General features: G+C 42.7%; 1 protein-coding gene across 5 annotated transcripts in view; it reads right to left on the bottom strand.

The window, feature by feature from the left end:
- SORCS1 (sortilin related VPS10 domain containing receptor 1) overlaps window positions 1–26,584 on the bottom strand; it is a 506,783-nt gene that overhangs the window by 27,507 nt on the left and 452,692 nt on the right. For all 5 annotated transcript variants that reach the window (XM_072805397.1, XM_072805395.1, XM_072805394.1 and 2 more), the window contains exons 20-24: window positions 25,589–25,722; window positions 23,309–23,432; window positions 16,508–16,620; window positions 13,666–13,797; window positions 3,904–4,003 (exon numbers count right to left, since the gene is read on the bottom strand). In XM_072805397.1, the coding sequence (XP_072661498.1) occupies window positions 3,904–4,003; window positions 13,666–13,797; window positions 16,508–16,620; window positions 23,309–23,432; window positions 25,589–25,722 (603 nt within the window). The remainder of the gene's footprint in view (window positions 1–3,903; window positions 4,004–13,665; window positions 13,798–16,507; window positions 16,621–23,308; window positions 23,433–25,588; window positions 25,723–26,584) is intronic.

Below are 26,584 nucleotides of genomic sequence, written 5' to 3'. Positions count from 1 at the left end.
CAACTGCATTTTTATTTTAGTCTCTTGGTAATCCTGCATCATACTGATCTCTGTTACCAGGTGTCTTCAAATCTTAGGGTGTTTACATGAGCTCCCAGTAACATAGCTTCCTTTGGCCACCCTCTTCTTCCCAGAGATCAGAGTACTGCTTCCCAAGTTCCCAGTGATGGAATGAACTATGAACATTAATTGGAGAAGTTTTCCAGATCTTCCCAACTTTGCTATCTGGAACTTACATTGGTGGAATTAAGCCTTCATGGTTATCGGGAATGGACTTTCTTTCCCACATGAAACTATGAATTCCACACGGATGCCTTTGCATGCCTTTGCTGTGTTGGTTTCCCTGGCCAGGCCCTGGCTAAATCAGCTTCAGCTAATTACCACTTTTTTGATCCCTGTTTTTCAGCCTGATCTCTGCTCTACCAATGGCCATTATAGGGAAGCTTCCTTAAGTAACATCTGAAATAAGGTTTCAAATTCAGCAAGATATTCAGAACCATCTATAGTGTGTGATGTGAAAGCCAGTTAAATAAAAATCAAGCACATAAAATAACTGATGGAAGAGAAGTATGGCAGGAAACAAATGTGTGAAATGCAGGTGGCCTTCAGAGCTATAGGAGTGAGCTTAGTTCTCTGCCTAATTTAACCTAAGATGGTCCCCTTTCTACCAGAGGCCCCTGGTAAACAGTAGGGGACTTCTTTCTAATAAAATCAAGTTACTCCACAGCAAAATATGTTGTCTGAAGATAGCATTCATTTAGAAACTGACTAGCTGTAAACCAAATTTTGTACTACAAGGGATGGTCTAGTTGGCCACATCCCTTCAAATCCAGAATTCATTATGGAATATCAGGCTCAGTTGTTTTTTACCTCTAAACTGAAAGGGAGCAAGTAGCTCTAGCTATTATAGGAGAGGATGATAGATTCAGTCTGCCACCTAAACAGGCTGGGCTGTCTAATTAGATTAATCAGTAAGTCTATTTAATATTTAAAAAAACCTCAAGTTGTTACTTTGCATTCATTTGAAAAATGTGTCAGTGGCTTGACTATCAGGATGACTACCACTGATGTTTTTGAACTCTGCTTCCTGGGATAGCCAGCTATATGTCATTGCCATGTGTCACCATCATTCACCAAAGACCATCATTCACCAAAGACCACAGGTCAACCTTTTGGTAGAAACAGCTAATCTATATTTTCAAATGCCTTGAGAAAAACTGGCAGCTTTCTTTCATGTCTTAGGGTTAAAGGGTGCTGTCCTATGTTTTGCTAAATTGTTTTCTATTTCTCACACCTTCTCATTTTCTTTTTTAAATTTTTAAAATTTAAATCCAATTTGCCAACATATAATACCCAGTGCTTATCTTATCATGTGCCCTCCTTAATGCCTGTCACCCATTTCCCCATCCTCCCATCCACCTCCCCTTCAGCAACCTTAGTTTGTTTTCCAGAGTTAAGAGTCTCTTATGGTTTGTCTTCCTCTCTAATTTTTCCCCACTCAGTTTGATCCCCTTCCCTTATGGTCCCTTTCACTATTTCTTATAATCCACATGTGAGTGAAACCATATGATAATTGTCTTACTCTGACTGACTTATTTCACTCAGCATAATACCCTTCAGTTCCATCTATGTAGATGTAAATGGTAGGTATTCATCCTTTCTGATGGCTGAGTAATATTCCACTGTATATATAAGCCACATCTTCTTTATCCATTCATCTGTTGAAGGACATTGTGGCTCCTTCCACAGTTTAACTGTTGTGGGCAATGCTGCTATGAACACTGGAGTGCAGGTGTCTCATTGTTTTACTATATCAGTGTCTTTGGGGTAAATGCCCAGTAGTACAATTGCTGGATCATAGAGTAGCTTTATTTTTAACTTCTTGAGGAACCTCCACACTGTTTTTCCAGAGTGGCTGTACCAGCTTGCATTCCCACCAACAGTGTAAGAGGGTTCCCCTTTCTCCACATCTTCTCCAACATTTGTTGTTTCCTGTCTTGTTAATTTTAGCCATTCTGACTGGTGTAACACTTTCTCATTTTCTTCATGGCATTTTCATCAGCAATACAATTCAGAAAGTAGCATTTGTTAATTTGTTCCCTGCATGGCTTCCTTTCCCCAGTGATGGAAGCTTCATGAAGGCACAGACTATCCTACGCTGAAGACATTGCTTGGTTGAGTTAGCAGGTGCTCAGTAAATGCCTGTTCACTGGATGAATTAGGATGGCAGGCTGGAGAATACAAAATCGGCCCTCCTCAATCTTTCTAGCTCTTAAGAGTCATCCTTCTCAAGGGATACTCTGAATTGGTCACACCTCATTCAAACATCTTGACAGCTTCCCAGAGCACACCAAAGTAAGTACAAACTGCAGCCTGGCATAGTCCACACTCCCCTTCCATATTCCATGCTCACAACAGTGACTTTTAAATATTTGTTTTATATTTTTAAGGCAGTGGAATTTTTTTCTAAACAAAGTATTTCATGAAACCCTAATAAACAAACAAAAAAGATATGATCCAAACAGAAAAGAGGTCAGCAGCTAACCTGCTTGGCTTTCTTCTAGGCCTAGGCACTCCAGAAATACAAAGAATGGAGAATCTCCAGAAATCTCTAGAAATCCAAAGAATGGAGGTGGGAACTGCTGCTATTTCCACTTATCCAGCATCCCCAAAGCCCTGGAGACTTTCATACTCCTTCCTTGGGGTTTTGGTGCCTGAAATGGACTCCTGAGGTCAATCCTTTCCATCCTTTCCCAAAGGCCACCTTCTCCGTGAAGCATTGCTGTATCATTCTGACTACTCACACTTTCTTTCTGCTTTAAATTTCCTATACAACTTTGATTGTTAATAATAAAAAAAGAAGGAAAATAATAGCTTACTATGTGCCAAGCACTACTCTGAGTGCATTACCTGAATTAACTTCATCCTCATGCAATCTCATGGACATAGTGCTCATGCCATTTCTAAGCCTACAAGAAATTAGGTCTCTTCTTAAGATCTACATGGCAAGTAAGTGAGGGAGATAAGACCAATGATCTGGCTGCAAAATTGTAGAATCTAAGTGCTTAAGTATATTGCCTCTCTATATAAGCATTTATTCATTTTGCTCATCAAGATACCCTGCCATTGCCCACTTTCTGCACCACATCACACCACCATGACCATTACCATCAAACTATACCGCACCACAATCAAATTATATGTTTTTTGAGGATAAAGACTATTTCCTATTGGCCTTTGTATTCCATGCAGCACCAGCACTGTACTCTGAAAAATAAGTACTCAATAAATATTGTTAATTTATTATTAACATAATACAATAACATCTATTTCTATACACTCGCAATTACCTGAATTATCACTGAGATTTCTATAGAGCCTTAGCAGGAGGATCTCCCCCGCCCCAACCTTTTCCAGGTGAAGAGACAGAAGCTTAATGCTACTAAGATCATGCATGGCTCATTCAGGATTAATCTTGGTTAGGGCCCTGTGCAACTTGTGAGTCCTACTTAATCCTACTCATTATCCCAAAACTTAAAGAAAGAAAATTCTTCATAACGTAAACAACTGAAAATAAGGTTGTGCAGCAAGATCGGAAAAAAGTTATTTGTAAGGTTAACTTTATTTTTGAGACTTCTGTTGAGATGCAGCATGCCATCATTTCAGGATTAAGTATCTAGTTGATTCCCTGACAGTTTTTGCCAGCGACTAGGTAAGAAATTCACCTTATTCTGCTGTCTTACGAGTCCCTATTAGGGCAAAAATGCCAAGCAAGGGAACCTCCAAAGACTGGTGCTCTTATTTGTCATGAGCGGTGCCATCATTTCATCTATGCTGAAAAGGGAGACTGGGATCCCTCTGTGCTAGAGCCACCAGCCAGAAGCCAGGGACCTGGAAACTGACCTGCTGTTAAGTGGGCTGCGTGGACAAGGATTTGGACCCCGGGCTTCAGCTCAAAGTGCACTGAGTTTTGGTTGAGCTTGTGGATCAGCAGTTCTGATATCTGAAAGAAGAAGTGTTACAATGAGTGCCACCAAAATCGCCATATCAAGTATAAACAAAAATACTGAGAAATATTGACTGTAGTTACCAAGGCATTCTAATATTATACCTGTGAATTATATAAATGAGTCTTGTATGATTTTGAGTTTTTATTTTTATTTTTAAAAAGATATTTATTTATTTATTTATTTATTCATTCATTCATTCATTCATAAGAAACACAGAGAGGCAGAGACATGGGCAGAGGGAGAAGCAGATTTCCCATGGGGAACCCAATGTGGGATTCTGTCCCAGGATCACACTGAACTGAAGGCAGATGCTCAATCACTGAGCCACCCAGGCATCCCTGATTTTGAGTTTTATTCCAGAATATGCATGCATAATGATTTTTAAACCATCATCTGAGTTTACATCCTCATTGCTACAAAATGGGACAAACTCTTAGTAAACACAAACATTTCTGCTCTTAAAAAGTCATCCTGTGTTTTCCTACAGAAGTCACCCAGTTGTTGTTTTTTTCTTTTTTTAATATTTTTCATTTATTAGACATTCAGAGAGACAGAGAGAAGCAGGCTCCATGCGGGGAGCCCGACGTGGGACTTGATCCCGGGTCTCCAGGATCACACCCTGGGCTGAAGGAGGCACTAAACCGCTAAGCCACCAGGGCTGCCTTCACCCAGTTTTTTGAAAGAGCATTTGTTATACATGGACACTTAAAAGAAGTAATTATGTACAATTTATACATTCTGGTAAGATTTGTATGCATTTATTTTACTTTTTGAGAGCAGACTCCATCTTATTCCTCTCTATGCTTGCTTCCCCATCCCCTAACTGTACCCTGTGGCTTTCACAGAATAGATACTTTATGAATATTTATTGAACGGTAAATATAGTTCCACTAAAATAATAAATTATACAGTTGGAAAAAACTGTAAGCACAGTCTAAGTAATGCATGGGCTGATCCTGGTTTCCTGCTTAGGGACATTAGCTGAGCTGCTCTCCGCTGACACATGTGTACTGGGCAGACCTCTGGCATTCCAGGCCATGAAATATTTAACCCCAACAAAGGGCAAAGAACCATGTTTGGGTAATAACAGCATAAGGACAGGTTTTATAGAAAAGGTAAAACTCTGTTCTGTTCACTTGTCTAAAGTAGAAAATCCAGCTCAATTTTCTTATCCTTCTGAACAATTTCTGAAAAACTATTAGGGAAAACTATACTCCTATTATTTTTCTAGACTCTTTATTTTTAATATTTTATTTAACATGCTATTGAGGTCTAATTAGATGCTTTCTGAGCACCATTTTTTCCCCTTTTATAAAAATTTGTTGAGATTCATTTAGCGCAGTGAGTTGCCAAAACAACACCTTTGATTGATCCTTTTATCAATTAAGCAGGGCCTGACGGGCTTGGTTTGGATGCAGAGAGTCACTGGCAGACCCTCTGATGGGTAATGGAACTGAACTGCCCTACAGATGAACTTCTTTGCTTAACAACAGGAACTTGGGATGACTGGCGGTGACCCGTGGTTGAGCACCTGGGATCCAGTGCAAGCTCAGCATCTCAAATGCTTTCATTTGGCAAACCATGCAGAAAAACAAGGTTGTGACACAATTATGTTGAAAACAACTTTATCCTATATGTTTGGCTCTATATTACTCTTTTTTTCCTGGGCCCTGGGAATCTTCTGGAATGCTCCAGCTTTATAGGGACAGATTTCTAGCACAGACTATGTAGAAAGTTTTTCCTTTGTGATCTCTAAAGTATTGCAATATATAGGTTCTTATTCTATCTTATAATTCAATTGGTAAGGTCTTTACAGGAATCCGACAGGATGTTTGGTAGAAATTAATCAGAAAGGTTTTGGCTAACGAAACAGACACACACAGACACACAGCCAGAAATGTGTGTGTGTATATATGTGTGTGTGTGAAATATACACGTTTACATACAAATATATATGTGTGTATGCATATGTACATTTATATTTGCAGAAAAATATTTTTATTCAAATGGGAAAGACTTGTCAGAAGTAATTAAAGAATTGCTCTGTTTTGCTGAGTCCATCATGTGGCCAAAAGGGAAATATGTATTCGCAAGAGAAAGATCTCTCAACTAGTTGAAGTGATATTTATTTCTTATTCCTGAGGATGTTTTTTCCTCAAGTGAGAGGTACAAATAACTAAACCAGAAAGTAGGGTTCGTCAGAACAGCATATTTCTAATTTATAATCTCCATGAGAGTTCCTTGTGAAAAATAATTAACTTCTTGGATTTGTTTTGGTTTATAGCATTGGTTCAATGGATTTATCTGTATCATTTACAAAATTAAGCAGGCTATGCCAAAATAATCTGGTATGTTTCATGTATTTAACTTGCATCAAAGGACATGCAGTAAAGAACCCGTATCTGTGGGAAAGAAATTATGCACAAAAACAAAACTAAATGAAATGTACGTTGCATACAATAATCTCAATTAGAACCATGTAATTCTCTACTCAAATAAACAAGTAGGAAACTGTTGACAGATTTTCATAATTTTAAATGTTTTTCAAGCCACTTGCAGAATTGTTTATTCTGTATTTTTCCATTAGATCATGTGCTGTTATATATTTTATATATAATATACATAAATCTTACATATGCCATATATATCACACATATATATTGAACACGTTATATTTGCAAAGTTGCACATTTCTGTCTTTCTAACATAGCATGTCTTAGGTATTAGGGCTGGTATCTCTACGTAAAGGCCCATGGACCTTACAGGACATACCTAAGTTTACTCAGTTAATATTTGAAGAGCTGACACCAGACTTCAGTTATGTTTGACTCCTAATCCTGGGGCATTTTCATTAGAAATATTTTCCTTGAACCAGCTGGCAAAAAAGAGAGAGCAAAAGATATGGGGAAGAGGACTGGCTGACCAGGCTTAGGATATAAAAAAAAAAAAAAAAAAACAGAAAAAAACCTGCAGCATTTCATTAATTATGCTGCCATCTCTTATTCATCTGTGAGATGCACAACTTGTAACACCAGTCCCATGTCAGCTGACCAGTATGAGCTCCGTGACCAGGCAATTGCCAACCCTATCCTCTGGACTGCCACATTCTGTTCACCAGTCAATATAATTTGCAACATCTGGGAGAGACTTTGGCTATGAAAGGAGTGGAATAAACTGGAATCTGTCAGACAGGTGGCAGCGGCCTAAGTAGGAAGAACAAAACCTTGCGTGATAGAAACTAAGTGGGATAATGTGTGACTGCTGGGACATTGAACTGCTAAAGCCAGTTCAATATATTTATTTTTCTCTCTCCATCCAGGGAAAGTGTGTTGTCTTAGCAAATTTTACGTATCCTTTGTGCTGTGATCCCTCTTCTGCTGCTCACCAACAGAGTCCATTTTCTACTCTCCTTCAGCTAAATAATCATGACCAAAGAAACATGTTATTCTTGGTATCCGCCTACTGGTAGACTCTGCCTGGGACTCCAGTACAACCAGTTCCTACTGAAATTAAAGTACCGGTTAAAAATGCAGTGGGATGCAATAAAAACACTTGGAAAGCCACTATCTGCAGGGCGTAGCAGGAGGGATCTGCTACAGGAAAGACACCAATTCCCTTCTGTATCCTCTTCACAATGTATAAAATTTAGGTATGGCAATCAGAACAGGCTAGGTTAGGCTGGGGTAACAGTGTTAAAGACACAATTGGTCACATGGTTCTGCTACAGAAGAGGTGCCTGGTGCCACCCTACCATGTATCCAGAAGGAAATGAGCTGGAAATAGCCAACAGCAGTGATGGTTGCCACACAAAGAACACATTTGACACCTTAACAATGTTTAATGAAACCAATAGGAGAAAACACACTCTCAGATTATACGAATGAAGTGTCAAACATTGAAACGTGAAAAAAGAGAAGTTTAAGAACAGAGCAGTTGGTAAATTTATGGAACATATAAGCCAAATAAGTGGTACAAGGTGAAACTCTAGGTGCAAAATGGTCTTTGGCAGGTTTATCAATGATAGAGCTATACTGGGCCAAAATACTAACATTTATCTCTGAGGTGGGCAGGAGGATGCAAACCCTGCTGAACATAAACAGCATTCTGGTGCCACGTTCAGAGATACTTACCTGTAACGACCTTGAAGCTGACCCACTGGATCATTCCTGATCCTGTTACATTATTAAGCTCCTTTGAAATAGCAGTTGAAGAATCTTCCTTTTGGATTCAACAAAGAAAGAACTTTCCCAAATCAATCATACAGCCTAATTTTTGGATTAAATCATGGGGGGGCGGTGGCCAATGGAACAAACACTAATTCTAGTTAACACTAGCTTACCCAGATCCCTTCGTTCTTAGCACAAAAGAATCATCTTGATTAAAGTGACTAAGAAGTTGCCTGGGTGATATACTGAAGAAACACATTGGCTATACATATTTCCTGTATTCCCCATCACCTGCTCTAAATTTCTGTCTCCCTTTGCCATATTCCTTCCAGTCCAACTCTTAACCTAATCTACTCTCTTTCTTTTTTTTTTTTTAAAGAATTTTATTAATTTATTCATGAGACACAGAGAGAGAGAGAGAGAGAGAGAGAGAGAGAGAGACAGGCAGAGGGAGAAGGCTCCATGCAGGGAGCCCGATGTGGGACTCGATCCTGTGACTCCAGGATCACGCCCTGGGCTGAAGGCAGGTGCTAAACTGCTGAGCCACCCCGGGATCCCCACCAAATCTACTTTCAATGATAGTTTCCTGCTTTAATGATCTTCCTCATTAACTCCAGAGTATTTCTATGATTCAATTTCCCATGTTAAAAAAATATGAACAGGACAGATTATGTGGGTAATAGTCTGAGATTATCAATTATAGTTCATAATGAATCTTTAATTCCTTAAAATGTCAATTAGACTGTTCCATTTTCATAGGCACCTTTCCTTTTCTCTGGATTTTGGTTGTCCATTGGTCAAAGCATATGGTAACAGAAAGAGCCAAGGAGGAAATTCAATGTTAATGGTTGACAATTTTTTTCATAATCTTTTTGTTTCTTTTAAATGTTTTCATGCCCTTTAAGGATTCTGCAAGATAACATGCAGGCTCCATATCTCTCCAGCACAGTATCGCAAATAATCTTGACAGAACATGATGGTCTTTCCTCCCTCCAGGAGAGCCAGATACAAATCTGCTCACCTCTGAGGACTCAGAGAGAAGCACAGCAGTACAGGCCTGGGGGAGGGGGAGGTTGCTCCATACCTGAGCAGCTGGGGCAGCAGGATGCACTAACCCTGATGAGGTCAGCTAAGGGCAAGTGAGTCTTTTCTCACTCCCCAGAGATCTGAAATAAAGACTGGTGGAACCCTTCCAGACAGAGGTCACTTGATTAACCCTGCCCACGTTATCCTGATAACAAGGTCAAGTACTTCTCACTGTGAGGAATTTTCAATTTATTTCACAGACAAGATAGCTTGATCTGAGCCAGCATGGCTTCTCCCCTGGGGAAGCTAAAGGGAGGAGAGCCCAGAGCCCTTTGCAGAGGCCTCACCCTTGCAGGCTTCCAGGCCCATCTGGCTGGGGTCCCTCTTCTTTCTCTGCTGGGGGTTCTGCATGGAAAGCTTACAAGCAAGGAGCCAGAGCATTAAGAGAGGGATAAGGTCAGCCCTTCCCAAATTCCATCTGGGATTTGGAGTGCGGACCTCGAGGGGGCTGCGGGGAACATTTCCTTCTGTTGTTTGGTTCTGCTTTGCATTCATTTAAAATTTCTGTGGAATTTATTACAGAAGGAGGCAGCTGCTTTTGTCTGCCTGCTGTCTGTTACCTCTCTCTCTCCCCATATCTCTTTGAGGAGCCATATCCTTCTCCATTCTCTGGAGGAACCATGTCTTCTCCATTCCCTTAATTCTGAAGAGGCTTCCTGAATCCCTGACCCAGGCAGCATATAAAACATCTGAGTGGTTGGAGCCAGCCCTCCATCCCTCTGACTACAGGACAGGGTAAGGGATGCCCACTTCACCCAGGTTGGGCCAGTGAGAACCGTCCACCCAGAGCTCTTGGGGTGCTCTCAGGGGAGAGGCACTGCTTTTCGGATGGGGCTGGAGGTGGATTAGACAAAGCCCGGGGCCCTATGTGGCCATCCTTGCCCTCCTGCACCCTGGCTTCATCCTCAGGCATATCCTTCATGTGGTAATAAAGAAAAGAGATGGGGAAAGAGGGAGAGAAGGGAGTATTTGGTGGTATTTTTGAGAGGCTCTGAATTCCCTGAATGAATCCATGCTTGAACTGTATCCTGGACTCCCCTATTAGGTTCGCTCACAGCTTCACTGTTTTTGCTTAAACTGGTTTGAATTGCCTATCAATTGCATCAGAACTTTAAGAAAAAGATACAAAAACTCATAACAAAGCATTTGTCTGGGCAGCCCCGGTGGCGCAGACATTTAGCACTGCCTTCAGCCCAGGGCGTGATCCTGGAGACCCTGGATCGAGTCCCACGTCAGGCTCCCTGCATGGAGCCTGCTTCTCCCTCTGCCTGTGTCTCTGCCTCTCTCTCTCTCTCTCTGTGTCTCTATGAATAAATAAATAAAATCTTTAAAAAAAACAAAACAAACAAACAAAGCCAAAGCATTTGTCCTTTGCTTCCTGGTGCAACAGCCTTGGTATTTTCAGGCCCATGGAAGCAAAGTGGCATCCAGTCCACATCTGCAGCAGGGAGGAGTGGGGCGGCCACGGGCTTGAGTTCCTTGCAGAAACACAGCTAGCGTATCATTCTCTGGAAGAGCCGTGTCACCTCAGGCAATCACTTCTCCATGTCTGGGCCTGAATTCCTTTACTTTAAAGGTGCCGAGTCAGAGAGAAGAGTCAAAGAACCCCCTTCAGTTGAAAACTGCAGGTTCCCAATGGCAGCCGCTGTTTCATAGCATCTCCACACATGGCTCACTTTTATATGTCAACTTTGTTATTGCACGTTTTATATCAGGGTGAGAATATTCGCCACAACAAGGACACTCATTTCTTATGTGCTGGGTTCTGTATTTGTTTGGGTAGAGTCCTATATAAGGCTGATGGACTTGGGATTTCCTTAAACAGATGTGCAATGCTAGCCTGGTAGCTTGCTTTCCTTCATGCTGCAAATCCTAGTGAAAGGTCAGAAGGGTCCCCCTGGCTCCTGTGTGGTCACTCAGGCACACTGCTTCTGTTTCTTGCTGTCCTTGTTCTCTTCTCGATTTTGTATCATTTCATGCAGTCATCTCCTGCCAGCCTCTCTCTTCCAGTATGTGCCCTTAACTCTACCAAATAGTCCCTTTCACAAACTTCACCTTCCCTTTTGCATTTCCAGATATTCTGTTCCTATCATGAGATGGCCACATATATCTCCAGAATTTATTCACCACTTATTGAACATATGTAAGGAGCCAAGTACTTTGCATATCATTTCTTTAATATTCTCTCAAACATCCTAGTAAATGGGAACTATAGATTGTGTCACTTTGGCGAACTTATATGACTTTCCTAATCCTAAATTACTTTATCTATAAATAATAGATACAGTGGATATCAGAGGTGAAACTAGAAACTTGGTTTATATTTCTCCACTACCGTGTTCCATTTTTTGAAAGGTTTTATTTATTTGGGGGGAGGAATTACTGGGAGGAGGAGCAGAGGGAGGAGAAGCAGACTCCCCATTGAGTGTGAAGCCTGATGTGGGAGTTGATCCCAGGACCCTGAGATTATGACCTGAGCTGAAGGCAGACGCTTAACTGTCTGACTCACCCAGGCACTGCACTCCCGTCTTCTTTCTAATAAAATGGCTGGTCTCCAATAATGTGTGCCAAATGCTAAGTCACATAGCCTTCAAACAAGCCAGCTGCCTTCAGAGCTCTGACTCAGTGGTTCATCAATGACAGCAGGCTGCCTCAGGGACTGTCACTCAACCCTCAGAATGTCTTTGGAGGGGGCAGTCAGATGAGAGAGAGAATGAAGGGAAACAAGAACTCCAGAGAAAAGAATCAAAACAAGATGCATTCCAACACAAGCAAAAGAAGCTTTACAGGACACACCCTTCTTCTTTCCACATGTCTCAAGGGAAAAAAAAAACCCTAGGAAATATGATACTTCTAGAAAAAAACGGAAAGTGTGAGAAACAGAGATGCACAGATGATGTGATGCCTCAGATATTGGCTGGCTCTAAGTCCGGACTCTCTTCCATCCTTGAAAAGATGATAATCTGGAATTCATGGAAGATCCATATGATTTCTAGAGGAGCAACCATTGTACACGCTCAAATCTGAAGGTCTTGGATACTCATCCACCTCCCCTCCAGTTTCTCAGCAGTGCTGGGATAAGAGGCAATCCATCTCATTCTCCCACAAAGTTGCAGGTGCAGATAAGAATTTGTGGAAAACAATGGGAAGCTGAGTGCCAGAGGTGAGCAGAGTCACATGCAAATCCGAGGAACTACCTGCTGCTGGCTCTTCAATTGCAGTTCACTAGGAAACGGAGTTCAACAGGGCTTTCCAGGGCAGCTTTGTTCTTCATTACTTGCATGTGGAGAAAATTACAGGGGTGAACCTTCTGCCAAGTGAGAGAGCTCAGTTGAAAGGAGAGTGTGTGCTGGGAGGTGGGCCATGCTGTAATTTGGGGTTGTTGTTAATAAGGTTGTCATGGGAGGATCTCAAGCCATCCTTGAAGACTGGTGATCATGGAACTAGATTATGGGCTCATTCTAAGCAAATTGAAAAACTCCACATACTGGAGGGGAAAAAGCCAGTATTTATTCAGTGTCTGAGAAGAATCTTATTTTTAATCTTTCTGCCAGAAAGCACTGAGAAACCAAAATCATGCCGTTTCTAACAGGGTAACCAGACCAGGACTGATGATTTTAACTGAATGGATGATGAAGGGGAAGAGGAAGAAGACAAAGAGGAAGTATATAATAATCATCCTCACTATACAGCTTAAAGACTCCTTTGAAGGAGGAGAGGGGGAACCAGAGATGGAAGGAGGCAGGAGACACAAATGTGTATGTGCACACACACACGAGCACATACACACACAGTCTACTACTCCAGAAGGTGGCGGACATGGAGAAAAGATGGACCCTACACAGCCAGGAGAGGTCGTCTGGAGCCAATATTACTTCGTTTATTATAAACACAAATCAGGTCATCTTAGCATGATGATAATAAAGAGGATTCATGATTTGTACAAAAGTCATACCCTTTAAAAACAATATGCATAGCACATCATTGGATTCTAATGACACTCGTGATGGAAGTGAGAGAAGGAATAAATGGGTTCAACTTCCATGTATTATTCGGCAACTTGCCTTTTTCCCCTGTTAATATCTTGGACAGTTTGTCCTATAGATTTATCGAATTCATTGTAAATGCTCTACAGTGTGGAGATATATTCTGAGTAGGTTAGCCACTGCCTACAATAACCACACTTGCACGTGTTTTGTGGTGAAGCCGTAGTTAGTATCAGCAGACTGTGGATGAGAAACAGAGGACAACAGAGTCGAGGACTCCACAAATAGCCAGCACCCTCACCCTCAAGGCCAGATCCTTCAGAGGGGCTCAGAGTTGCTGCTTGCGGGTGGTGAGGCCCCAGCAGGGGGTGTGGCTCAGCTGGCTGTGGAAGCTGAATGTCACTGGGGGGGACTCACCTGCTCCAGATCTTCAGCTGACCTTTTGTTTTCTCCAGTCGGATCCTGATAGGGTAAGACAAAGAGCTCAGCGGCGGTGGGTAAGCCAGGGAGCACCGCCACCAAGATGTGCTGGCCTGGGACCCCTGTGGCCTGAGGGAGAAACAGAAGCTCATGTAAGTCCCACAGGAAGAGCTGGTGAGAACGCATGGAGTACTCAGCGGGCAGGAGGGCGGCACAGAGACACCAGGGGTGGGGTGTGCAGGTAGGCAGGCAGGCAGGATGTGAGCCTCCTGGATTGGGCCATGACATGGGGCGAGGCAGCGGAAGCCTGTGCCAATGGCACCACCAGGGGCTAGGATACTGATTTCTCCCTCAGGGATGTGGGTGCTGCATCTCTATTTCTGCCGCAGCACAGATGGCAGATGCAAGAAGGTTAAACAGTGGCTCAAGGCCATCCAGGTAGCGTGTGGTGATGCTGAGTTTGGAACTTTGGTCTGACCACGAAGCCTTTCTTCTTAAGCAGTGCTCTACTGCCTCCCTTCGCCTGACACTTCGCATGCAGGAGCCCCTATCACAGCTAACATTCTGTTTTATGGCCCTTCCAGATTTTAAATTCAGAGATTGTATCTGAATCATCCTCATTATATGCAAACCTGTTGACTCAATGACATCTGATTAAGGATTTCATTGTGAAACATCAGCAGAAAAACCCCATTGGATGAGGTAAAGGGAACTGATTTTACATCCAATTCTGTTACACAGTAAAAAGGAAGAAAACTGCAAATAAATTGGCCCCAAGTTGTACCTCTTGTAGGGTTTATTGGAGTCCTCTTGACAGTACGGTACCTCAGGGCTTAAGGAAGTAGCCAATTGTAAATACTCATCTCAAAGACAGGGTGGGACCCTAGGAACTAGGGGCTGGCTCAGCTGCCTCCTGAGATGGGGTAAACAGGGAGCCTTTGAAGCTGGAAGGAATCGACTCGCTCTACCCTATCATACCCTGTCCTGAGAGATGTTGAGCCAAACTGTTTATTCTGCCTTTATCTGATTATGCTACACAGCAGCCTGGAAATGTTGATGAGCAGTAATTTCTAGCCTCTGGACAGCTGGTGGAAAGGTAGAGGCCCAGGGGATGTGTTCCCTAGGCTACAAATGTGAAGAGAAAGCATCCTGGAAGACGGGTCACTGCTGAGCTAATGCCTGGTGGATAAATCACCCGGGAGAATGGGGCAGCTACCTGGGAGGTCTGTGGGGACATGGATGCCTAAAACACTACAGATGGAAGGAAGGGGACTGTGGACTCATCAAGGGGTGTCAGTCATCTCTCTTGGACAGCACAGGAGAGAAACCAGTTGTCACACCAGGGACAAACAGCTCCAAGGGCAGAAGGATCTATTCTGGGGGGCCTGTAGTCTAGTAGCTGCGTCCCCTTGGGGCCATGGTGTTTAGCCACACAGAGGTGGTGGATGACGAGGCACGAAGGCAAAGGTGAGGTGGCCTTTCCGCAGAGGTGCATGAAGACGGCAGTTCTTCACCCCACAGTTCCACGTATCCCTGTTTCCCCATGTGAGAAACCAAATGATGGCCACAGACTGGAGAGGTTAGGAAACCACGAGGGTAGTCTGACTCCCGGGTTTGACCTTTAACAGTGTGGTTGTGGACAGAACAGCCGAAGTCTCCATGTTCACTTTCCTCATCTGCAAAATGGGAATGATTACAGTGGTTGCGTCATAAGCTACTTCTTCTGTGATTAAATGTGCTGAATAATACAAAGCACCGAGGAGAGGTTTGGGAATACTGTAAGTGTGAAATAAATATCAACAAAGAGCATGGCGTGAGAATGGGGAAGGCTAGCCCTTTGCCAACGGGCTGGATGTAGAGATCTGTTTTCTGAGCAGGCATTATCTGAATGCTTTTATCCCATCAGCGCTTTGTGTCACAAGGCATCATGTGCTGGGTACAGGAAACAATGTATAAAACACCCTAAATTGATTTTCCTGTTAGGCTAAGAAGATGCCCTGGGGAGAGAGAGCTCATCTCTGATTTTCTGGGTTTGTACAATAAATCTGAGCAGCTCCATGAGCAGATATTCTGTTTCTCTGCTCACTCATGAAAGTGGAGTATGTAGGGGGTGATGTGCCTAAAAGAAAGTGTTTTCTCAAACTGTCAGCGATACTTACTCAGACAGGGCTAAGCTTCACCGCCTTGGTGTTCTCCCAGAAACCACAGGGGACCATGTTTTATGTGTTCAATCCCAGTCACTGGACTCAGACCCTTCGCTTCAATTCAATACCTTCATCACTTATCGGCTGTGAGACCTAAGCAAGTTATTAAACCTCTTTGAACCTCAGTTGCTTTGCCTGCAAAATGAGGACAATAATACCTTCCTCTTGGGGCTGTGGCAGGAGAGACATGCCTTTGAAACAACTAGGACAGAGAGAGATGACTGACCATCCAGGGCTGAGTGCTCACTGCCGGCCAGGCTTGAGCCCAGGGCTGCTCTCACTAGGTATACTCACGCTGCGTCCCATCAGTCCTGGGAACAGTGGCGGATTGTACACTTGCTAGTGACCTGATCCAGAACATGCCTTGTGAAGATGACTGTCTTTCTTCTCAAGGCAGGAGGAAAGTTTCACAAGGCACAAGGGCCATGTGTTTGATCCCAGTTTCATCCCTCCGCCCAGAGCATCTCGGCTGCATCTGCCCATGCAGGATTGGCCATGCAGACAGCAGGGGGTTAGCCAGACCTCCGGTGGGCTCCAGCCCTTCCCAGCAGTCTTTGCACAAGGCTCCCTCGCCATGCAGCTCTTGGAGGATAGAGAGATGTGCTCCGGCGAGAGAAGAACCTGCCTGCACTCACCTCCACCAGGGATTTTTTGATGACTCGGCTGATGTCCCTCCTCCACTCAGGGATATCAGGGTTGTAGTCGTCCAAGTTCGGAGAGAAGGAGAGGCGAAGAGATCGAAATTCCTCTGGGGATACAACAGGAGGGTGATTATGGAGAGTCCAGTGGTTTTCTCAAAAGTGTGTTACATTTTATGCAAAGCCTTACTAAAGGGCCCTTTCCCTCCACACTCGCCAAAGGGAACCTTCCAGAAGGCAAACTGGATATCCCATTTGAAATCTGCTGTCTGTCCCAGCCCTCATTTTCTAAACCAGAGCCCTAGGTCTGGCCCAGGCCTCGCTCTGCAGCCTTTCCCCACTGGTCCTAGTTCTAGACTGAGCACTCCAGGACACAAGAGCCTCGGAATGCCCCGAATACACTGCAGGTTTGTGACCTTGGCCTCTGCACACACTGTCCCCCTGTACAACACCCATCCTTCCTACCTGTATAACACCCATCCTTCCTACCTGCCCTGCACACATTATTCAAGCTCTAGTTGGAGCACTTCCCCATGGCATAATCTCTCCTGCCATGATGTAGTGTTCCTTGTTATGGCACCACTGTGTTGTGCACATACTCCCATTATCGCTGTATGATTGTACCATTATTATTATATGATTACATGATTATAATTATGATGAGAGTCATTCTACTGCTATGTTTTGTTTGAATGGAGTTTTATTTCATGGAACTTTAAACTCCTTCCCTCAAAGAATTTGTTCGTTGTCTCTGTGGCCTCTGAGTCCGTCTTGGTCATCCTGAAAGTAGGATGGGATTGTCAAAGCAGAGGTCCTATGAGGAGAATATGGGAAGCCTGAGGAGCACGGAACACTGCAGCATGGAGAAGCGTTCATGACACTTATGGAAGACAGGGAGGAAGGCTTGGTAACCACCCTGTGGTGTCAGGAAGGCTCAGCAGGACTGGCTGGGGGTCTCTGTGCCCACATCAGTGACGGAGGAGTCCCCTGAGCATCAGGAATGAGTCTGCTTTCATGTCCCTGTAGCATTTAGGTCATTAGCTGGGATCAGCACATGGGAGGAGTGGCCTTGGCCCAAGCAGAGCGATGGGTTTCAGAGCCCAGCCCAGTACCAGTCAGGTCATGTCACTGCCCTAAAATCTGCTAGTGGCTCCACATGGCTTTCAGAATAAAAGCTCAGCTTCCTAACCACAGCTTTCCTAGTCCACATAAGCTGGGCCAGATTTTCTCTGCTACCTCACATCTTGAGGTTCCTGGGTGTAGCACGACCATATCCATCCCCATGCTCTTCCGTGCTGCCGTGTTCCTTCCCGTGTTAGTGCATTTCCACTTTCCCAGATACAGCACAGTCAGCTCCTTCTCATCATCATTCAGTCTCTCCCAGGAGAAACCTCTGCCACTAGCAACCTGAGTTATCCTCCCTTCTGCTACGTCAGACACCCTTCATCATATGACCCTATCTGTTATCTTCATACTTCTTGCCACTTAACTGATTTTGTCTTTAATGTCTGTTTCCCACACGGGAATAAAAGGTCAATGAGGCCAGGAAGACCATGTTCCTGGCCCCGTGAGATGGTGCCCAGCACATGGTAGGTTTTTGATCATTATCTAGTCATTTAATTAAGAAGTTTGTTAAATAAATAAATACACAAGTTACACTGGAGGCTCTCTGTAATTTATGCATTTACTTATTCAACAAACATTTCTTTCTTGTTTTAAGCATGTCCTCATGCTTCAGTAGGGGCTCAGTGACATCGGCAATGCTGATTATACATTCGGGAAACATAATAGCCCACTTGCGCATTTCCTAACAACGCTAAAGACGTATCAGACACAGGCTTTGAAGACTCTTAAATTATAAGGAGTGTATTATGGCAGTTAGCCTATTTCAAAGGTATATTTTTCGAAGCTTGACTATTTTATGAGATACTGGTCACCTGTGTGAATATCACCGCTTTGGTTCTGGTGGAGAATAATGAAATGCATCTTACTTAGCAGCATGGTCAATGGGAGCATAAAGGTATCACCCACTCAGCCCTAACTTTTCACTTTAAAGATATAAACCAATGTCACTTTCCCTTTCCCTGAACCTCTTACTAAATCATAGAAACTTCACTACAAGGGAAGCTGTTTATCTTAATAAAAAAAAGAAAGAGAGAGAAAAACCATGCAGCTCTCTCTGTAATAACTTAGCATGCCCAATAGCAGGACACAGGCGTGCTATACCTATGTTTACTCAACAAACAGGGGATACATGTGGGAACACTGAAAAAGGTAAACACCAGTGATAAATAAATACATAAATACACACACACATGAAGAGTTGAGCCTTGAACAATGTGGGGGTTAGGATGCCATCCCTCACCCCAGTAGTTGAAAATCCACATTTAACTTTTGACTCTCCAAAAGCTTACCTACCAATACCATACTGTTGACCAGGAGACATAATGATAACATAAACAGTCAATTAACACATATTTTCTATGTTATGCTTCATATACAGTATTCTTACAGTACACTTAGCTAGAGAAAATAAAATGTTATTAAGAAAACCATAAGGAAGAGAAAATATATTTATAGTACTGTACCAAAAATATATTTATATATAATTTATAATTATATATAATATAATTTATAATTATAATTTATAATTTATATATAATATATATTTTAAAATATATATATTTTATATATATGTATATATATACTTACCAAAAAAAATCCATGTATAAACGATCCTTAAAGTTCAAACCTGTGTTATTCAAGGGCCAACTCTGTGTGTGCATTTGCAACTGCTGAGGCAGATGAATTCTCACATTTACATTTTCTTTTTTTGTATTTAAGAGCAAACTTTGCCGTAAAGCAAAGGAAGAAAATGATACAAACTAGATTTTCTTTCCTACAGTCTGTTTTGTGGGTTTGAGTGGACAATGTTTCCCCTGCCTGTGATGGCCTCACTGTTCCCCTCAGCTTAACTAAATTTTAGACAAGTTTCTTCCTGACTGCAGGTCTCTTACCTCCCTTTACTTATAGCATTTACTTTAGAAAACCTGCAATTGTAAATTCCTTCCCTGTTCTTTGGAGATACACATCTTCTCCAACCCAGGAACATCTTTCTCAGGGACCTGGGAGCCACCTTTTTGAAAAGTAACCATTGAGGGCTGCTGGGTGGCTCAGTGGGTTAAGTGTCTGCCTTCCACTCCAGTCGTGATCTTGGGGTCTTGGGACAGAGCCCCATGTAGAGCTCTCTACTCAGCAGGGAGTCTGCTTCTCCCTCTCCCTCTGCCTCTGTGCTCTTCCCCTTTCTCTCTCTCAAATAAATAAAATCCTCCCCTCCCCAACAAAAAAGAAATGTAACCATTAAGAAAGAGAGAAAATTAGTATGGAGGTTCCTCAAAAAATTGTAAATAGAACTACCTATTATTTAAGAACTCCATTTCTGAGTATTTACTAAAAATAAACAAAAATGCTAACTTGAAAAGATATCTTCACCCCATGTTCGTTTCAGCATTATTTACAATAGTCAATATATGGAAATGACCTAATTATCCATAGACAGATGAATGGATAAAGAAAGTATGGTATATACATAGAGTGGAATGTTATTCAGCCATAATGAAAAGAAATCCTGCCATTGGGTGACAACATGGAGGAACCCTAAGGGTACTGTGCAAAGTGGAATAAATCAGACAGAGAAAGACAAATACTGTATGATCTCACTTACATGTGGAATCTAAAAACAAAAGCAAAACCAAAATCTCAGATACAGAGGACTGATGGTTGCTAGAGGTGGGGGTGGAAGGCAGGCAAAATGGGTGAAGGGATCAAAAGGTACAAACCTCTGGATATAAAATAATAAGTCATGGGGATATAATATACAGCATGGTATATTATCCATGGCTGGATTGTATATTTGAAATTGTTAAGAGAGTAGATCTTAAAACTTATCATCATAAGGAATAAAAGAATTGTAACTACATATGGTGCTGGAGGTTCACTAGACTTGTGATTATTTCACAATATCTACAAATACTGAATCATTATGTTGTACACTTGAGACTAATATAATGTTATATGTTGATTGTATCTCAATAAAAGAGTAAGATTGATATACTACTGTCATGTATGCTAGAAAGGGAGTGGAGGGGAAAGAGATAGGACCTCTGTCTTCTAGAGGGTAGGTGCCTAATTTCCATAAGCACCAATTAACAAACACAGATGATCTAATCACATTGATAATCCCCTCACTCCCATATTCCTCCAGTACTTTTCCACTAGGTCATCCCAGGGTTTAAAAATATTCCTGACTTTGGGAATCCTGGGTGGCTCAGTGGTTGAGAGTCTGCCTTTGGCTCAGTGTGTAATCCTGGTCCAGGGATCGACTCCAGCATCAGGCTCCCTGCAGGAGCCTGCTTCTCCCTCTGTCTATGTCTCTGCCTCTCCCTCTGCGTCATGAATAAATAAATAAAATCTTTAAAAAACTATTCCTGACTTTTGTTTTAGTTGAGATCAATCTTGCCTGTTTAACTCTGTGCGATATAATTTGTCTTTAATAGGTCACACATGTCATTAAGATTTTCCAGTAATACATAGGAAACTCTGAACTTCATCTGACTGAAGACAAATTGACGATGTTTGCTCAGAAATTTGGTTTTAGGAGGGAAGACCACTTCCTTGCTTAAGCTTTGGATGAAGAAACTGTTTTTTTAGTGAAGGTAACTCATCTGATAGAGAGTGATCCACTCTTGGAGGACACCTTTCAAGACATTTTAGGAAGAGCAGTAACTAAGCCTGGTGAGGGAGCAAGGTCGTTAGAAATATTACCTCTGGATTCAATTCTAAGGTTCTATTTGTTTATTACAGTTATCTCACATTTTCTCATTTGTAAAATAAGAGTAAATATAGCATATTTCTCATATAAGTCTGCTCAGAGGATTCAATAAGACGTCCTATTTATCAAGTGTTTAGAACAGATGCTGATAAGGCCTTTGTCAATGTTAATTTCTACCACTACCATCACTGTTACTACCAGAGCTGTCACTGAAGAGCAGAATGACTTGAAAGCAGTGATTTCCCACTTCTGGGCTACAATCTCCTATCTGTGAAATGATGGGATGGGCCAGATAAGCCCCCAAACCTTCTGGGTTTAATGTTCTCTCCATGGTTCTGATGAGGTGACTGATAGGTTTAATCAAGAGGGCATGTGTTGGGAATCATGGGTCAGTGCCTGTCAGTGACACCCAGGATATCCAGGAAGGAGAGCCTCACATGGAACAGACATGAGAGCTGGTTAGTGGGGTAATTTCAGAGCATGGGCCCTGTGTCTAGATGGACCGTGTGAGGAGCCCAGCTCCACCATATATGAGCTGGGGCAAGTTGCCTGCCCCACCGAAGTAAGGAAGGAATAACATCACCTACCCTATGCTAGGGTTGCTGAGAGGATTCGGTGCATTCCCAAAGCACAGAAAGGAGATGGGGAAGGAAAGAGAAGCGAAAGCTCTCTTCCATTCTGGCCACCTGGCTGAGAGGTCTCCTCACTGATGGGACCTTGTGAGGAAAACCAGAGCCCTGGTTTGCTTTCACTTACTGTTTGGGCTTATGGAGCCTCTTGTAGGGGGCCCGGGTGGGGGATGGGGCAGGAGGAGGTAGGAGGGAGGAGATATTGTGAATGTAACACTTGGCATGGGAGGAACATTGTCGTCAAACTTGTTCAAAGTTGCTTACAAATTACATTTTGAATTTGAAGGTCAGGTTGGCAGAATGAGAAATGAAAAAGCAGAACCTGCATCAAGGATTTTGCGACTGGGGCAACTGATTATTTGGACCACTGGCTAGTTTGTCTCTGTCTCAGTCTCTGTCTCATCCTTCCTCCTTTCATTCCTCCTTTTACTCTTTCTCTGCACAGCATTCATCTTTCTTATATTAAATTCTTGTTGTTGTTTTTTTTTAACTTTTCCATGATGCGTAATTTTACATTCTTACTATCCACTAATAATACTCAGTGCAAACTTATCTTCCTGGGCAGGGAAAAATGACCAAAATGAGATCCAATTTGTATAAACTGCTCTTAATCCCTCATTTTCAGCTGGGGATCCTACCTTTCCACTTTGGTAAATTTTCATTTTGTGCAATACTGACTATATTTAACTTCCCCCCCTGATTAGAAGATTTCTGTGTAGTTGTTCTTTCAAACTCATATCCCATCTCTGGCAATATGTGACATCTGCTTATTTGGGGCCTCCATCGCTTTTAATCCAGCAGGGTTTGTTTGTCTGTTTTTTTTTTTTTTTTTTTTTTTTTGTGTGTGTGTGTGTGTGTGTGTGTGTGAGATACATATTTGAGGAAGAGATTTTCAGAATATTTAGATACTGATAGATTCTTCTTAATAATCAAGACTCTTAAAAGTTGAACTTAAAAAAAAAGCCTCAATATCAACTCTTTTTTTTTATAATGGGTTTTAGTTATTCGAACACCATAAAAATACTAATGGAATGAAGTAGCTTTACCCGTAATGAAACTCATTCTGCCCCACTTCAGGTGAGTGAGGGTAGAGTTGCCCTATGTGCACCTGAGCCACTTGCAGAAAACAAACTTATAAATGCTCTCGGGGTCTTGTGACCATAATTGTGCTGGTGAACCACATCTCTCCCAGAGGGCGAGACCAGACCTGACTCGGCTCTTTCTCCACTACTATTCTCCGTTCTCTGGGTAGAGGCCTGGTGGCTTCTGGTACCCTACAAGCACATCGCCTCATCTGAGCTTGGGTCCAACCAGGGCTTGATGCACAGGGGCACTCACCATACACTGCGATGGTCTTTGTGTCTTGCAGGATGGCATTCCCAGCGGACACCTGCACTGTGATGGTGTTCATCCCTTCAGAAGTAAACTTGAATGATATGCTTCCTTCCAGGGTGATCAGAGGCTAAAATAGGTGAGGGTATACAGAGTGAGTGGACAACCGTTCAGTTCCAGAAGAGATAGCCACTAGCTCGGAGCCACCAACAAGCCAGTTAAATTGGCACAGGATTTTCCTGGTGTGTCTCAGTGCAACTGGCTCCATCTGAGCTTCCCCATCAACTCCAGTCCAGGCCAGAAAGGAGCTATGAGAGCCATGACCCCACATGACTCTGCCCATCCCTTGTGAATGTGACACCTTTCTTCTGGTGTCATCCTGATTCAGGGCTGCTGAGATTGATAGGTCTTGCTCACTGGTGGGATAGATCTCATACTCAAATCAGATGAAAACAGGTAGTTCATATTAACCCAGATTTAAGCAAATCTTAAGATTTAAGAAAATCTATAGGCTTCCAGTCGTTCATCTCCAGGGTTTACTATTCATAGAAAATGACAATGGAACACAGCAACCATGCACACCAAGAATGTTCTAGTTGGACTGGAGTGGCCTTGTGTGGCTTGGCCCCTCTGAGAAGCCCTATCAGCAGTTTCTGGAAGTAGCTGCTATGGAAACAAGTACTAATTGGATAGTGGTTTGAGGGCTGGAAAAAAAAAAAAAACCCACAACAATTTGGAGTAGTGCCTGTAATATAATCGGACACCGGGGTCCTGGAGGAAAAGATAATTAGCCTATTGACCTCCCTCAACTCATTCCCCATAAACATTTCTTTCCTCTCTTTTCTTAATTAATTTTAAAATCCAAATTCATGTAACTCCCTATATGGCAGAGGGAAGACTAAAGCCCAGCACAAGACATAAGAAGTCTACTCAACATAATCTGTTGAGAATTTGGTTTTCTCCTGTAAGGTCAAAAAACATTTAAAAAGGAGACACAGGAGAAAGTTCTTTAGTATATTCACCTCCTAGCACTAGATTTTAGGCAAATAACTTAGATTTCTCTTCTGTCACTGTAGGTAGTGGGCCCAATGTGGGCCAAATTTATATGCATAATTTCAGAAGAAATAATAAGGAAGCCTTCTTTTTAGAGGAGTTAAATTAGCAGTAGAGGTGAAGAGTTTCCTTCCTCTGCCAGGCATGTAGCAGGTTTGGCATCAGAAGAGATTTCATCTCTGGGCCTGTGCAAAATTATGTCTCTAGTTAAAGCCAACACTCAGCTCTGGGGTAGAAAAAGATTTGTATCAGAAGAAGATGCACTGTATTTGAAGAGCAAAGTCACCAAGTTCAAGAGAGCAGCTCTGCTGGAGAAAGATGAAGCCTTCTAATCCTGAGCAACTCCTGTAAGTGCCCTTTGTGGGGGCTTTAGACTGGACCGCCTGAACTGATATATAGAAGCAAACTAATCCCTGAGAATGGAGGAAATTCAAAACAGAGCTTGCGGCCTGGTAGGAGGGCAAGAAAAATCCCCATAGGTATGGGAAGGCCTCGGATCTGGCCTCCACATGAAGCAGTCGAATGAGGCAGGAGGAAACCACTTCATGTCTGTCCGCCTGACTTTTTTATCTGCACAATGAGGGACTTAGAGTAAATAAGATTTAAGGCCTCTGCTGGTTTTAGAGTTGCTGCTGACTTTTGCTCATGGGGCATGTTTTGGGAAAACATAAAGGGTGAAGTTGAGAGAAAGGAGAAGCCACATGAGGAGGGCCGCACGGGGGCTGGGTTGTAATAAACAAGTCTTTGTTGCTTTTGACCATCTGGTATCCACTGGCTTTTTTCCTTTTGAGGACCATTTCTTAGTCCATGTGGTTCCAAGGAGGCTGACTTCAACACCTCTTCTTCCACCCAGCCCTGGGAAGGCGAGATCACTAATGCTCCATTCTGGGACTTCTTTTCAAACTTCTGTTAAAGCCAGTTTATGTTCTCTGCTCAGCTGTGAGAGTATAAAGCTCAGGCTGCTGCTAAGGGTCTTTGCAAAGGGAAGTCCAACTGGAGAAGAAGGCGAACATAGAGGAAGGCAGAGATGAGGTGTAGAGGTGGCGTGGTGAGACAGGGACAGAGGGATAAAAGGAACACACGGATGAGACTACTGGATCACTATGAGCCTGCTGTCCCTGAAGCTAGGACTACCCCTAGACTCCTGAGTTCCATAGTCGCTTTCACTTCCTTTATTTCCTCAGCCAGTTTGAGCTGAGGTGCCAAGGGATCCTGTGTGGAAGGCTGACCTACCTCGGTGTTGTTTCCGTACCACCACACGTAAGTGAGGGTGCCCACTTGGCTGGGCCACAGCACTGCCGTCGCGTTGACCTCTTTGTTCTTTGTGGTGACAAAGGGAAGAGACAGGTGTACGTGCTCCAGGGGACCTGAGGCATAAGAGAAAAGACGAGGCATAGAGAAGGAAGAGCTTTCTCTGCTTCACCTTTCCTGCTCTGAAGAGAATACATATTCATTCTGGAAGTCTCCAAAACATCAGTCATACTCCCTATGGAAGGTGCCAAGGGGCTTTCCCTACCTTAGAAAAAAGATATAATGTGACCCATTGTGTCTCAATATTTTCTATTTACTGATCTTTCTTCTAGGCCTAAAACTTGAGTTATTTATGTGTGAAACTTAAAATAAAATACGAGTAATTTATGAAGTCCTCAAATGAACAGGCATAATATGAGAATTCAAAGGAAGATATGAAATGTTTCCAAGAGGTCAAACCCATGGTGGTAAACCAGGATGATGAAAACCTCATGGACTGGATGTGGTGACAGCAGGAGCTGGTGGCAGTGGTGGTTACAGCAACAAATCCCCAAACCATTTTAGATGTAATTATTCTTGAGGCTTTGTTGGCATTGTAAAGATCTATATATGTGTAAATCTGTATTTTTATGTATGAGAGCATGTGTGAGTGTCCCTCTGCATGAGTATATGTAACACTACCTGGTTCAAACTGTTTGGTGTTGAGTTCAGCTTGTCCAGGACCACATATGTGTGAGCAAGGAGAGGCAGCTCTGTGGTTCTCAGATGTATTCAACTAAAAAAGGGGATGATTCTACCTATGGAGGCCCATTAGACAGAAGCCTTAATCAGATGCCCAAACCCACAAAGCTATGAGTACCCTCTTCACAGAAAACCAGTAGGGCTCTTCCTCTGACCCCTGGTCTTCCCTTTGAGCTGCTTCTCCCAGGCAAAATGCAGTTTCCTTTGAGGTGAATGTGGCAAAATTCTGTCATCCCA

This window comes from Canis lupus, chromosome 29 (assembly GCF_048164855.1).
Source record: "Canis lupus baileyi chromosome 29, mCanLup2.hap1, whole genome shotgun sequence".
Lineage (NCBI taxonomy): Eukaryota > Metazoa > Chordata > Mammalia > Carnivora > Canidae > Canis > Canis lupus.
This window is presented reverse-complemented; position numbering and strand designations above follow the sequence as displayed.